A 14,457-nucleotide genomic window follows, 5' to 3' on the forward strand; every position below is an offset into this window, starting at 1 on the left:
CAACGTATGTGTTACACTCCCGCCCGCTCCCGCAATATGTATGTCCACTCCCGCCCGCACCCGCAAAACTCTGAGAATTTATTCCCGCACAATAATAGAGATGCATTGATTTTGTGTCTTCTCCCGTCCCGCAGGAAAAAAAAAAACACGTAGGCCTATTTGTATTGATATTATTAAAGAGATTCATGGGGTTGTTTGTTTCGTTTCCCTGGCCTGCATGTAAAAAAAAAAAAAAGACAAATACATTAAAATATAATTTCGTTTTTATCAAAAACTTTGCACATCAAAATAGACTGCTTTGCAAAACAGAAAAACAGATTGAGAAACAAAAAACAGATCCCAATTCGTCGGTCAGTTCCGACGTACGTCGAACGTGACCGACTGAAAGGAAACCTGAGAAAACATGCTTCAACAGAACGTAATGTGAACACAAAATAGCAAACGGACATTTAGAAACAATCCATTTCCACTCACTAAACTTCTATGTATTGTTTGTCAAAAACACCAAACAGTCAACTTGACCTGCAGGGAGTGCTGAGCGTTTTTGGTGAGGTATGATTATGTATTTGCCAGCTGCGCAATATGTGGATACATATAACGTTATACCGCATGATTTTGCCTACCAAAACAATTGAGAAACTTCTCCAAATGTCAGACTTTCCTTGCTTAGCTTTTGTGCTGTAAATACCTCGTTTGAGGTTCTTTTCTAAATCATCTATTGACATCTTCTCCATCATGTCGTTAGGCAACCTCCCTATCCCGCCGATTCCCGCTGTGTTTTTTTTTTTAGCCGCCCATTCCCGCCCGCAGCAAAATTCAAACCGCCCGCTCCCGCGAGATTTACGTTGGGTCCCGCGGGACCCGGTGGGACTCAATCCCAATGCAGCCCTCTACCACAGACGCATCAAACGGATTTTATTCTTCAGCTTCAGTTCTCCAGTTCTTCCAGTTCCGAGATCGTGAAAGCAAAGGCGAATCTTTCTTACCTGCCATCTCGCATAATGACCAAATAAAAGTATGATATGCCCGATAGCACTAAAAAAAGAGTTTAAAAAGCGATGTAAACCCTGAATTAATTCGCTACTAACACACGGACCGGTGTCAGACTGGCCGCGGATTCTGCACGCGTTTGCCGCCTGTCAGCGCTCGCGCGAGTGTACATTACTAGCCGCATTACTGTAGGTCTTAAAGTGAAAGCCACCCAATATAGCCTAGCCTATACCCCCTCCTGTATGTGTAGTTAATATTAATCAAACAACAACAACGGGGAAAAACAAACAGTAGCCTACCTAAACTAAAAGCACTGCTTATCTGTATATTTAAGTTGTATTTATTTGTCCTATTGTCAAACAAGATTCAGGAATTTTGTTTGTTTTATTGCCATGTGTGACTATTGGGCATCTGACATAATGATATGGTAAATGTGGCATCCTAATTATGAAAGAAAAAAAAATGCACATTTCTAAAAATGACCACCACAAAATCAGTAATTTTGATCTCACAAAAAATGTATATATTACATACACACACACACACACACATGTAGTGTTTTCATCTTTTATGGGGACTTTCCATAGGCGTAATGGTTTTTATACCGTACATACCGTATATTCTATCCCCCTACACTGCCCCTGCCCCTAAACCTAACCCTCACAGGAGACATTCTGCAATTTTACATTTTCAAAAAACATCACTTAGTCTGATTTATAAGATGTTTTCCTCATGGGGACCTAAAAATGTCCCCACAAGGATGAGGATTTCGGATATTGCTATCTTTGTGGGGACATTTTGTCCCCATAACGTGATGATTACCAGTCCACACACACACACACACACACACACACACACACACACACACACACACACACACACACACACACACACACACACTACCGGTCAAAAGTTTGAGAACGGTAAGATTTTTAAAATGTTTTATGTGTCTGTTCACCAAGGCTGCATTTATTTGATCCAAAATACAGCAAAAACAGTATTATTGTGAATTTTTTTTTTTACAATTTAAAATAACTATTTTATATTTCAATATATATTTTAAAAAGCAATTTATTTCCATGATTCAAAGCTGAATTTTCAGCATCATTATCTCCAGACTTTAGAGTCACATAATCCTTCAGAAATATTTTTTCTAAACTTTCTATTTCAGATAAATGCTGTTCTTTAGAACTTTCTATCCATCAAAGAATTCTAAAAAAAATGTTTTACACAACTGTGTTCAACACTGATAATAATCATAAATGTTTGTTGATCATCAGATCCTCATATGAGAATGATTAGTGAAGGATCATGTGACACTGAAGACTGGAGTAATGATGATAAATTCAGCTTTGATCACAGGAATACATTACACTTTACTATATATTCACATAGAGAACCGTCACAACACAACTGTCACAATATTACAGCTTTTTTGTATTTTTATTAACATAAATGCAGCCTTGGTGAGCAGAAGAGACTTCTGTAAAAACATTTAAAAATCTCACCGTTCTCAGACTTTTGACCGGTATATGTTTGTATATTAATCCTGGTGGGATTGAGCTATGAGGAAGTGCAAGTTCACTAATACTTTGTTCAATTTGAATAATAAATTAATTTGCTTTGCAAGTAATTTTGTGATTCTGCATTTCCTTTTGTACGTTTTTTTTTTTAAATTGCGTGATATAGGTCTTAAATTTAATTCATAATGGTCTTGAAAAGGTCTTAAAAAGTCTTAAATTTGACTTGATGAAACCTGCAGATACCCTGACACACGGAAGACAAGAAGAAGTTGAATAAAGTCGTTATTTAGATTTTTTTTGCACACAAAAACTATTGTCGTTGCATCGTAAAATTATTGTAGAGTCACTGTGGTGAGATGGACTTTGTAACGACGTTTTAAGTGCCTTTTATGGGTCTTGGGAGTGTAAATGTACTGAATGCCAATGGAGGCCTATCTGAAGCCTTTCTCAGCCATCAGCTTTCAACAAAAATCTCTTCATTTGTGTTCCGAAGATGAACGGAGGTCTAACGGGTGTCGAACGACATGAGGGTGAGTAATTAATGACAGAATTTTCATTTTTGGGTGAACTAACCCTTTAAAGGGTGGCTGTCATAATAACTTGCCGGATTTATTAAATATTGAAGAACATTGACAATGAATATCCTATGTAATGTGGTGCATATAATTAGCAAAATGCTCCTCTCTAGAGTTAATTTTTCTGGCTGACTAACGAGTTGGATATGGTTTTTCTGAGGTAACGTTAACTGTGACATTGTTTACTTGTAAGCCGTTTTACTTACACCTTTCTGCGTTTGAAACACTGATTGAGTGATTCCATGTGACATGATACGGATTTCGGTAAGTTGTCCTGTATCTATTAACACACTTTTAGAAGCTCGTTCGTGTTTATTTTGTGCTGTTACTGGTATTAAGGCGGAAGAGAAGATCCGTTCATGTTTGCTCCGCGCTGCTGGTTCTCTTGAGCTGAGTTGCGGCAGAGCAATCTTACGACACAGCGCCAAAACGGTTTTTATGTTTTTGAATTTCGTAAAAAAAAAATAGACTAATCGATTCTTGGGATTTAAGAATCGATATTGTTTTGTAAAAATGAGAATCGATTAAAATCGAGAAATCTATATTTACCCAGCCCTAATATATATATATATATATATATATATATATATATATATATATATATATATATATTCGTATTTTTGACGCGTCGCTGCAGCCCTAATTAGCTACTACCGAAGCTTCGAAGCTCAAAATATGGTATTCGGACCAGCCCTAATATATATATATATATATATATATATATTCTACCGAAGCTTCGAAGCTCAAAATATGTTATATATATACCATATTTTGAGCTTCGAAGCTTCGGTAGAATATATATATTAGTGCTGTCAGTTAAACACGTTATTAACGACGTTAACGCAAACCTATTTTAACGGCGTCAATTTTTTTATCGCGAGATTAACGTTCTTTTTGGTCTAACAAACTTTGTAGTTTTTTCACATGCTGTTGCAGCAACTAGTAACGTTAGAAAAACTACAACACCACTCCGGATGTAGCTAGACCGGAAACAAAACATCAGGCACGCTGCGGCTGCCCACACTTGTTTGGGCCATTAAAAGAGTAGACGTGGATGGCAAGCGTGAGACGCCGGAATGAGAAACGTATTAAGCCATGGTTTAACTCAGGGGTCTTCAACTAAAAGTGCTTGTCTTGAGTGCTGCTTTCTGCTCTGATGGTGCGTTCAAACCGGACGCGAATGAAGCGTTTTGCGCGAGTGATTTAAGTCAATGCAAAGACGCAAATAGACATTCTGCGGCGCGAATTAAGCGCCGTGCATGTCGCGTCATTCGCGTCCGGTGTGAACGCACCTGCATGCTTGACCGCGCGTCTGGGTCTGAACGTAGTAACAGTGAGCATTGCAACGTTAACTGTTTCATTAGCCTACGTCAAAAAGCTTCGCGCTCCGGATTTGGACCGGAGTCCGCTAGTTGGCGACCCCTGGTTTAACTGCACTATAGGCGGAGTCCTAGTTTACCTTGCATGTGCACTTTGTAATTTTATTTTGTTTTGATCCCTTAGAAAGGGCTGTTGAAGGGGCTGTTTGTGCAACAAAGTATTTTTTTCACCCTTTTATTGATGGACAGTGTTACATTGTGTGAGCGATTATTTGCTCCAAGTGTGAATGACTGCTTCAAGTGAGAATGTTGGTGTGAAATCGAACACTACAGTATGCCAATGTTGTTTTCAATAAAACAAACATTTGAACAAAGCAAGCCGATCCACTTTTCTATGTTGATAAGAGCATTAAAATAAGAAAAAATAATGGGACAAAAAGAAATCAAGGGACATTTAGAATAAATAAAAATGTGCGATTAATTGTGATTAATTGTGAGTTAACTATGGCATTAATGCGATTAATCGCGATTAAAAATTTTAATCGTTTGACAGCACTAATATATATATATATATATATTAGGGCTGGTCCGAATACCATATTTTGAGCTTCGAAGCTTCGGTAGTAGCTAATTAGGGCTGCAGCAACGCGTCAAAAATACGAAAATATGACAACATGCGTAAAATGCGCTGACCCGTCACATTATTTACGTTCTAAAGAACAGATCTAGAATAATGCCGGCTTCTGCTCCCAAGCATAGTGAAAATGATAATTTATCTTTATAAAGCCAGTTCGCGACATTCAAAAGTGTGGGAGCACTTTAAACAGAAGCCGAATAAAACTGTGCTTTGTTCGCTCTGTAACGCCGGTGCGGTGGCAGAGCAGAAGCTGTGCGCATGGAGAGCGGGAGCAGCGCCCGCCCGTTGTGCTTTCAAACTGCCAGTGTTTGTCTCGCGCAGCTGAACCGTGGCGTGTGTATTGCAAATACAGACGAATATTGTCCATTCGGTCACATTATCCAGTGTTCTTCTCCGACACCAGTACGTCTCGTGCTTTGATTTATTATGGGCAGAATATATCTGCTGCAAATGCGAACGGGTTCCCCTCTGTCCCAAACAAATATGCATATAACATGCTGTGTATAGATAGTTTACATGATTAAAGTGAGATGGTGGACCAGTGGGTTAAACCATGGAACTGATACGCAGAAGGTTGCTGGTTCAATCCCAGCGGTCACCACCAGTGTGTCCTTGAGCAAGGCACTTTACTCCATGTTGCTCCAGGGAGATTGTTCCTGTAATAAGTAAGTCGCTTTGGATAAAAGCGTCTGCCAAATGCATAAATATAAATATATAAATTAAAGTAACATTAAGGTTAAGATATGCCTCTAGTTTTAATCATTTAAATGTGTCTTTGAAGTTTGGGCAAAAACTTCTGGCAGCTTTAGTTTATGCACATGTTTATCTTCAAAATAGACGACTAGTTATACATTAACACTATGCTGAAAGCTCCTGTATGTGAACCTTTTGCAGATAAATACAAGTGCATTTTCGTTTACTATTGACACAAATCAATAAGTAAATCATACTCAACTACGGTAATTAATAACCTATAATAGTAAACAACAGTTCCTAATTAGGCCTACTCTGTATACATTTATTTTATGATGAATAGTATCATTAGTTATACATAATATTTAAAATGCTGTAAATGCTCATATATTTCATTATAAAAAGTACACTACCCTTCCTGAAATACAATTAATATTGTCATCATTCATTGATTTCATGTTAAAATAATATACAAATTCACTACCCTCTTTGAAATGCAATAATCAGTAAAAAGGAATCACCAGATTAAATACCCAAAAATAGTCATTAGATGCAGTCCTAGTAGTAATCAACATCGAATATTCGAAGCTTCGGAGGGAAGGGGCTGAACATATTATTATCTCTAATAAAAGCAGGAATCTGGAGAAGTGGCGCGCCTCACGATGGCAGGGCTTATATGCTCCGAGAACGGACACTGCACTAGTGATACAAAACACACAGGTCTGTTACGTCCCAGTTTTGATATATTATAGTAGTAATAATAATTTTGTTCAGTTAGAGAGCAGATTAAATACAAATTAAAAACTGAATGTGCAGCGTGAGCCGAACGAGAGTCGCAGCACAGACCAGCAGCAGGAGTCAGATCTCGTTCATCACGAGAGAGAAGAGCTGAATGACAAGATGATCGTGGAAGATTTGGTTTCAAAGCGAAATGTAAAAGCACTTAATTAAGGGAGTTTGTCATTGTACTGTTTTGTTGTTGTGTTTTTCATTAAGAATAAAAGGCTAATGAACCCACAATTCAAGCAACCCGCCCCCGAAATGGCTAACCAAAAGTAAACTGCGCACGGCTGAAGTCGTTCACAGCCTCTAAGCGCACAAGCACTGCAGTGACGTTGAGGGAAAATTTTCTCACCGTCACATCCCTAACAGGTAAAAAAGCTAATACATTTTGATTCTATTATTCTATTTTCCACAATGTAAAACCAACACAGCTGAACCCAAAATGCAAGCTCAGGCATGCGCTTCTTCTATATAAGCTCATGCAGTTTTGCGCTCAGACAGAGAACACTCCGTAGCACTAAGAAGCAAATATATTTATTAAAGGTTTAGTTCAACCAAAAATGAAAATTCTGTCATTAATTACTCATCCTCATGTCGTTCGACACCCGTAAGACCTCCGTTCATATTCGGAACACTAATGAAGATATTTTTGTTGAAAGCTGATGGCTGAGAAAGGCTTCAGAAAGGCCTCCATTGGCATTCAGTACATTTACACTCCCAAGACCCATAAAAGGCACTTAAAACGTCGTTACAAAGTCCATCTCACCACAGTGGCTCTACAATAATTTTACGATGCGACGACAGTAGCAAAATAACACCTTTATCCAACTTGTTCTTGTCTTCCGTGTGTGCCTCCACGACGCATGCGCGAGAATATGACGCAGATCCGGCGTTCGGACACATGACCCAGAAGCGATTTGTTTACAAGCAGAGGAAGACGCGCGTATCTAAGCTGTTGAATTCTAAATTGATCGTGCTTTAGGTCTCGGCGTAGTTCTCAAAATGGGGCTTAAGTGTGCATTTCATGGATTCCCGAACGCCGGATCTGCGTCATATTCTCGCGCATGCGTCGTGGAGGCACACACGGAAGACAAGAACAAGCTGGATAAAGGTGTTATTTTGATTTTTTTTGCGCACAAAAACTATTGTCGTCGCATCGTAAAATTATTGTAGAGCCACTGTGGTGAGATGGACTTTGTAACGACGTTTTAAGTGCCTTTTATGGGTCTTGGGAGTGTAAATGTACTGAATGCCAATGGATGCCTTTCTGAAGCCTTTGTCAGCCATCAGCTTTCAACAAAAATATCTTCATTTGTGTTCCGAAGATGAACGGAGGTCTTACGGGTGTCGAACGACATGAGGGTGAGTAATTAATGACAGAATTTTCATTTTTGGGTGAACTAACCCTTTAAGTACAACGAGGTTGGTTTCCTATTCAACTGTTCATCCTGTTAAAAACTGCTAGGCTATAAAATAATTGTAAAAAAAAAAAAAGAGTATTGTATTTCGCCAGATTTTATAATGTAAACATATGCAAGATGAGCGAATGAGAACCGTTTCGAGGAGGATGCCAGGTGTGCACGGGAGAAAAAAACAAAACAACATTCGAATTCCAAATTTGAAAATTGAATACCAACCCATTGAACGAATATTCTGGTCCAGCCCTAATATATATATATATATATATATATATATATATATATATATGATGTATGTGTGTGTGTGGAGAGTTCTGAAATATACATGCATAATATGCATTATTTTATTCTCAGCAAATACAGGAGGATTTTAATATCATGGACCTGGTGTTAGAGCTCAGAAGACAGAGACCTTCAGCTGTGCAGACCAAGGTAACATCTAATCCTGATTTATTTGCATGGCACAGATAATGGAAATCATCTACAACTTAAGTTCTTCAGCTATATTTGAACCTTCTGCCCATTAAAGCAGCTCAAGCTATGTTTTTATCTAATCCGAGCACATGGATTGGCCCATTCAGCCCTGTCTGTCATATTCCACAACACCATGTGAATTCCTGATGTCATGTTTATGTGAATCTCCTCAGGAGCAGTATGGATTTGTCTTTCATACAGTTGCTCAGATGTTTCAGAAGGTCTTGCGGGCGAAAAACAACACTACAGAGGTAAGACATACACTGCTGCTCAAAATATTTTTTTTATTGAATAAAATGTATATTTCTATTTAGCAAGGATGCATTAAATTGATCAAAAATGACAGTAAAGACATTTATAATGTTATAAAATATTTCTATTTCAAATCAATGCTGTTCTTTTGAACTTTCTATTAATCAAAGAATCCTAAAAAATATTAAGATACAAAAATATTGTCATTATTAAAATTTATAATAATTAGAAATGCTTCTTGAGCAGCAAATCATCATATTAGAATGATTTCTGAAGGATCTGAAGACTGGAGTAATGATGCTGAAAATTCAGCTTTGCATCCCAGGAGTAAATTACATTTTAATATTTATTTAAATAGAAAACATTTATTTTAAGTTGTAATTATATTTCACAATTTAACTGTTTTATTGTATGTTTGATCAAATAAATGCAGACTTGGTGACTTTCAAAAAAAAATAAAAAATCAGACCCTAATCAAATTTAAAGGGATAGTTCACCCAAAAAAAAAAAAAAAAACATTTCTATCATTTACTAGCTTACTTGTAATTCCAAACCTGCATGATTTTCTTTAATACTTTCATATTATCTTTCATACTAAAGTATTTATACAAAATCTTTCATACAAAAGTATGAAAGTAGCCCATATGACTTGTGCACTATTTTCAAAGCCATCTAAATTCATATGACAGCTTTTAGTGAGAAACACACTGAAATATTCATTCATTGATAATCTTCCCCTCTGCCATAGCGCTGAAATTCACTTTTAAATACATTCAAACATGGCACTTGAATAACGTCAAACTGTCAGCCATGTCCTCATACTGAGCTATCACAGATTTGGAATATAGGACATGAGTCATATGAACTAATTTATTGGTGCCTTGGTGTTTTTTGTCCTTATAAGACCTTGACATCTTCTGTCCTGATCCACTAAGGTCATCTACTTTTCTGTTCCACGGAAAAAATACTGACAGAATTTTAATTTTTGGGTTAACTATACATTTAAAAGTGTCATGATGTCTAACATCTATTACTTAATGTTGTTGTGCCGTACTAATTGGTTATGTACTAATGTCCCAGTGCTTGTGATTATGGGTTAAATAGATTGTACTGGATCCGTGATCCATACGACCATGGTTGGGCACAGTTTCACCATGAATTCGGTATTCGAACGCTGTTATCTGTGCGCACGGAAATAGATTCCCCTTTCGCATCTCCATGCATTGAACAAACACATATACACAAAATTATGCCAAAATACCAATCGTATTCTCGTAAACAGTCGGTTGTGTCTTAAAGGAACACGCCACTATTTTTGAAAATAGGCTCATTTTCCAACTCCCCTAGAATTAAACAGTTGAGTTTAACTGTTTTCGAATCCATTCAGCCGATCTCTGGGTCTGGCGGTAGCACTTTTAGCATAGCTTAGCATAGATCATTGAATCTGATTAGACCGTTCGCATCGCTCTCAAAAATGACCAAAGACTTTCAATATTATTCCTATTTAAAACTTGACTCTTCTGTAGTTACATCATGATTTTCTAGGCCGATATGGCTAGGAACTATACTCTCATTCCTGCGTAATAATCAAGCAACTTTGAGCATTACCATGAGTGCAGCAGCGCAATGATATTACACAGCGCCAGAAAATAGTCCCCAGCTAGGTAACTTCCAACATGACCGGCTGTAAGTTTGTGTGGTTGCGGAGTTGCAGCCGGAAAATTAGGTAGTGGATTTATCTGTGCGATTAGCCATGGTTCTGTGTGCTTTGTAAAGGTTTGAATCTGCTCTCCTCCTCCCTTCTGCCCCAGTCTGTTCAGCCACACTTTTTTGCCTTTCACGTTCCAAAAGCGCATCTTCAGTGTATTCCGGTTCAAATAGATACGGTTCAGGATCTGCACCAAAGTAAATATCTTCTGAATCGTCTTACAAATGTCTCCATGGTTACAAGGAACGCTCTCTGTGACAGCAGGTTGTCACGTTGGTTATGTTGACATAAGTTAGCCTGTTTTCAGGTGCTGCGTAATATCATTGCGCCGCTGCACCAATGGGACGGCAGCAAAGTTCCTTGATTATTACGCAGGAATGAAAAAATAGTTCCTAGCCATAGAAAATCGCAACTTTTCATTTTTAGTCGGTCTTTGTAGATGATGTAAATACAGAAGAGTCAAGTTTTAAATAGGAAAAATATCGAAACTCTTTGGTCATTTTTTTAGCGAGATGCTAATCAGATTCAATGATCTATGCTAATTGCTAAGCTATGTTAAAAGGGCTATCGCCAGACTCGGAGATCCGCTGAATGGATTTGAAAACGGTAAAACTCAACTGTTTAACTCTAGGGGAGTTGGAAAATGAGCCTATTTTCAAAAATAGTGGTGTGTTCCTTAAAGGCCCTTTCACACCGGACGCGTAACGAAAAAGCGAAGCGGCAAAAGCGAATATTTTGTGTACGAATAGTTCGCGTCAAAACCATTCACATCGGCCGCAACACGAGTTTGCGACGTTTCAGAGCAGTGGAGACGAGCTTTTCATTTTCTGAAAGACCGAAAAGAAGGTTTTGGGTGCACCCAGTCTAAAGAACAGAGAGTCTGAAGGGGAGTATGCTAATCTTGTACAGGAGCTAAAACTTTATCATGGCCGGTTCCGCACTACTTTCAAACGTCCGTGGGACAATTTGAGGAGCTCCTCCAGAGACAAACACACACTTCAGGAACGGCTCGATCCGGAGCAGCTGTTTCCAGCTATGCTTCCAGTTGAGTCACAATGTAAACATTTAAGTGCCACAGTCGTACTGACGGGAACACATTCACTTTCTATACTCGCGGACACAATTAGGTTAGAAAAAAAATCTACGTATTGATTATAATATCGTAATCTGTAGCCTATAGTGGGCAAATCCGTGATCCATACGACCATGGTTGGGCACAGTTTCACCATGAATTCGGTATTCGAACGCTGTTATCTGTGCGCACGGAAATAGATTCCCCTTTCACATCTCCATGCATTGAACAAACACATATACACAAAATTATGCCAAAATACCAATCGTATTCTCGTAAACAGTCGGTTGTGTCTTAAAGGAACACGCCACTATTTTTGAAAATAGGCTCATTTTCCAACTCCCCTAGAGTTAAACAGTTGAGTTTTACTGTTTTCGAATCCATTCAGCCGATCTCTGGGTCTGGCGGTAGCACTTTTAGCATAGCTTAGCATAGATCATTGAATCTGAATAGACCGCTCGCATCGCTCTCAAAAATGACCAAAGACTTTCAATATTATTCCTATTTAAAACTTGACTCTTCTGTAGTTACATCATGATTTTCTAGGCCGATATGGCTAGGAACTATACTCTCATTCCTGCGTAATAATCAAGCAACTTTGAGCATTACCATGAGTGCAGCAGCGCAATGATATTACACAGCGCCTGAAAATAGTCCCCAGCTAGGTAACTTCCAACATGACCGGCTGTAAGTTTGTGTGGTTGCGGAGTTGCAGCCGGAAAATTAGGTAGTGGATTTATCTGTGCGATTATCCATAGTTCTGTGCTTTGTAAAGGTTTGAATCTGCTCTCCTCCTCCCTTCTGCCCCAGTCTGTTCAGCCACACTTTTTTGCCTTTCACGTTCCAAAAGCGCATCTTCAGTGTATTCCGGTTCAAATAGATACGGTTCAGGATCTGCACCAAAGTAAATATCTTCTGAATCGTCTCACAAATGTCTCCATGGTTACAAGGAACGCTCTCTGTGACAGCAGGTTGTCACGTTGGTTGTGTTGAAATAAGTTAGCCTGTTTTCAGGTGCTGCGTAATATCATTGCGCCGCTGCACCAATGGGACGGCAGCAAAGTTCCTTGATTATTACGCAGGAATGAAAAAATACTTCCTAGCCATAGAAAATCGCAACTTTTCATTTTTAGTCGGTCTTTGTACACGATGTAAATACAGAAGAGTCAAGTTTTAAATAGGAAAAATATCGAAACTCTTTGGTCATTTTTTTAGCGAGATGCTAACAGTCTAATCAGATTCAATGATCTATGCTAATTGCTAAGCTATGTTAAAAGGGCTATCGCCAGACTCGGAGATCCGCTGAATGGATTTGAAAACGGTAAAACTCAACTGTTTAACTCTAGGGGAGTTGGAAAATGAGCCTATTTTCAAAAATAGTGGTGTGTTCCTTAAAGGCCCTTTCACACCGGACGCGTAACGAAAAAGCGAAGCGGCAAAAGCAAATATTTCGTGTACGAATAGTTCACGTCAAAACCATTCACATCGGCCGCAACACGAGTTTGCGACGTTTCAGAGCAGTGGAGACGAGCTTTTCATTTTCTGAAAGACCGAAAAGAAGGTTTTGGGTGCACCCAGTCTAAAGAACAGAGAGTCTGAAGGGGAGTATGCTAATCTTGTACAGGAGCTAAAACTTTATCATGGCCGGTTCCGCACTACTTTCAAACGTCCGTGGGACAATTTGAGGAGCTCCTCCAGAGACAAACACACACTTCAGGAACGGCTCGATCCGGAGCAGCTGTTTCCAGCTATGCTTCCAGTTGAGTCACAATGTAAACATTTAAGTGCCACAGTCGTACTGACGGGAACACATTCACTTTCTATACTCGCGGACACAATTAGGTTAGAAAAAAAATCTACGTATTGATTATAATATCATAATCTGTAGCCTATAGTGGGCAAACACAGCTGCATCTGTACAGCTGTAAACACAACTACAGCTGTAATCTCGTGAGAAGGTACGATATGAGAATGCGATACCTGGCAAAGGTTAATGTTGATTGAATGGCTTGTGACATCAACTGGACATTTCGTCACCTTTGTTTCCTTGTATGTGATTGGTTTAAGCCTTTTCTATCGCTGCGAGTGTTAAAAAAAATCGACATCGAAAGAAAAAACAAAAAACAAAAATTGCGTTCAGTGTGGAAGCTCTCATTACACAAACAGCTGATCAAAAAATAAAACCATTGTGTGAATTACTCGGGCGTCAAAATCGCGTCCAGTGTGTAATGTGATCCAGCTTCCATCACCCCGGCCCAACAATAAGCCAGCATTACTCCTTATATACACCCACACACACACACACACTAACACATGGACATTCCCACATACTCATTAAACCCCCCCAACCCTGCAAGGCCACCACTTCCACATTCCCAGATCCACCATCCGTACTCAACTCCCAACCCCCCCCCCCCCCCCCCTTCTGTTTCTTCACTCCTGTCACTTATTTTATTCTCGTCATTTAATTTCTGTCATTTCATTCATATCTATAGTCAACCTGTATGCAATAACACTCAGCCTCTATATCTGTTGTTAATGTTATTTCATGTCAAGATAATATTCTAATATTATGTCTAGTACTCGTGTCTATTGTATTGTTGTAGTTTGTTTGTAACTTCATTCTTGTATACAATAAAAATAAAAATTACTTTTAATTTTTTTTTTTTTTTTTAAATCGCGTCCAGTGTGAAAGGACCTTTTAAAGTGAATGTAAACAGTTGAGAATGAAAACGTATGTATATCATTATACAGGGAGTGCAGAATTATTAGGCACGTTGATTTTCTGATCATATTTTTTTTCCAGGCACATTTGACCAATTCCAAACCACAGTAATCCTAATAACTACTATTGATTTAGTATTTAATAATGTATAAGTGATATATAATTGTTCATGAAGGCTGGAAATGAAAATCACCTTATATTCAGGTGTGCAGAATTATTAGGCATGTTTTCTTTTACAGATAAATTGAGCCAAAAAAGAGATTTAACTCAGACTGAAAAGTCAAAAAG

The 14,457-nt window shown here is 38.5% G+C and overlaps 1 protein-coding gene across 2 annotated transcripts in view; it reads left to right on the forward strand.

The window, feature by feature from the left end:
- Positions 1 to 14,457, forward strand: part of ptpn18 (protein tyrosine phosphatase non-receptor type 18) — a 44,176-nt gene that overhangs the window by 11,175 nt on the left and 18,544 nt on the right. For both annotated transcript variants that reach the window (XM_079826267.1, XM_079826268.1), the window contains exons 10-11: positions 8,293 to 8,370; positions 8,586 to 8,663. In XM_079826267.1, the coding sequence (XP_079682393.1) occupies positions 8,293 to 8,370; positions 8,586 to 8,663 (156 nt within the window). The remainder of the gene's footprint in view (positions 1 to 8,292; positions 8,371 to 8,585; positions 8,664 to 14,457) is intronic.

The sequence above is a fragment of the Gobio gobio genome, assembly GCF_949357685.1.
Source record: "Gobio gobio genome assembly, chromosome: 10".
NCBI lineage: Eukaryota > Metazoa > Chordata > Actinopteri > Cypriniformes > Gobionidae > Gobio > Gobio gobio.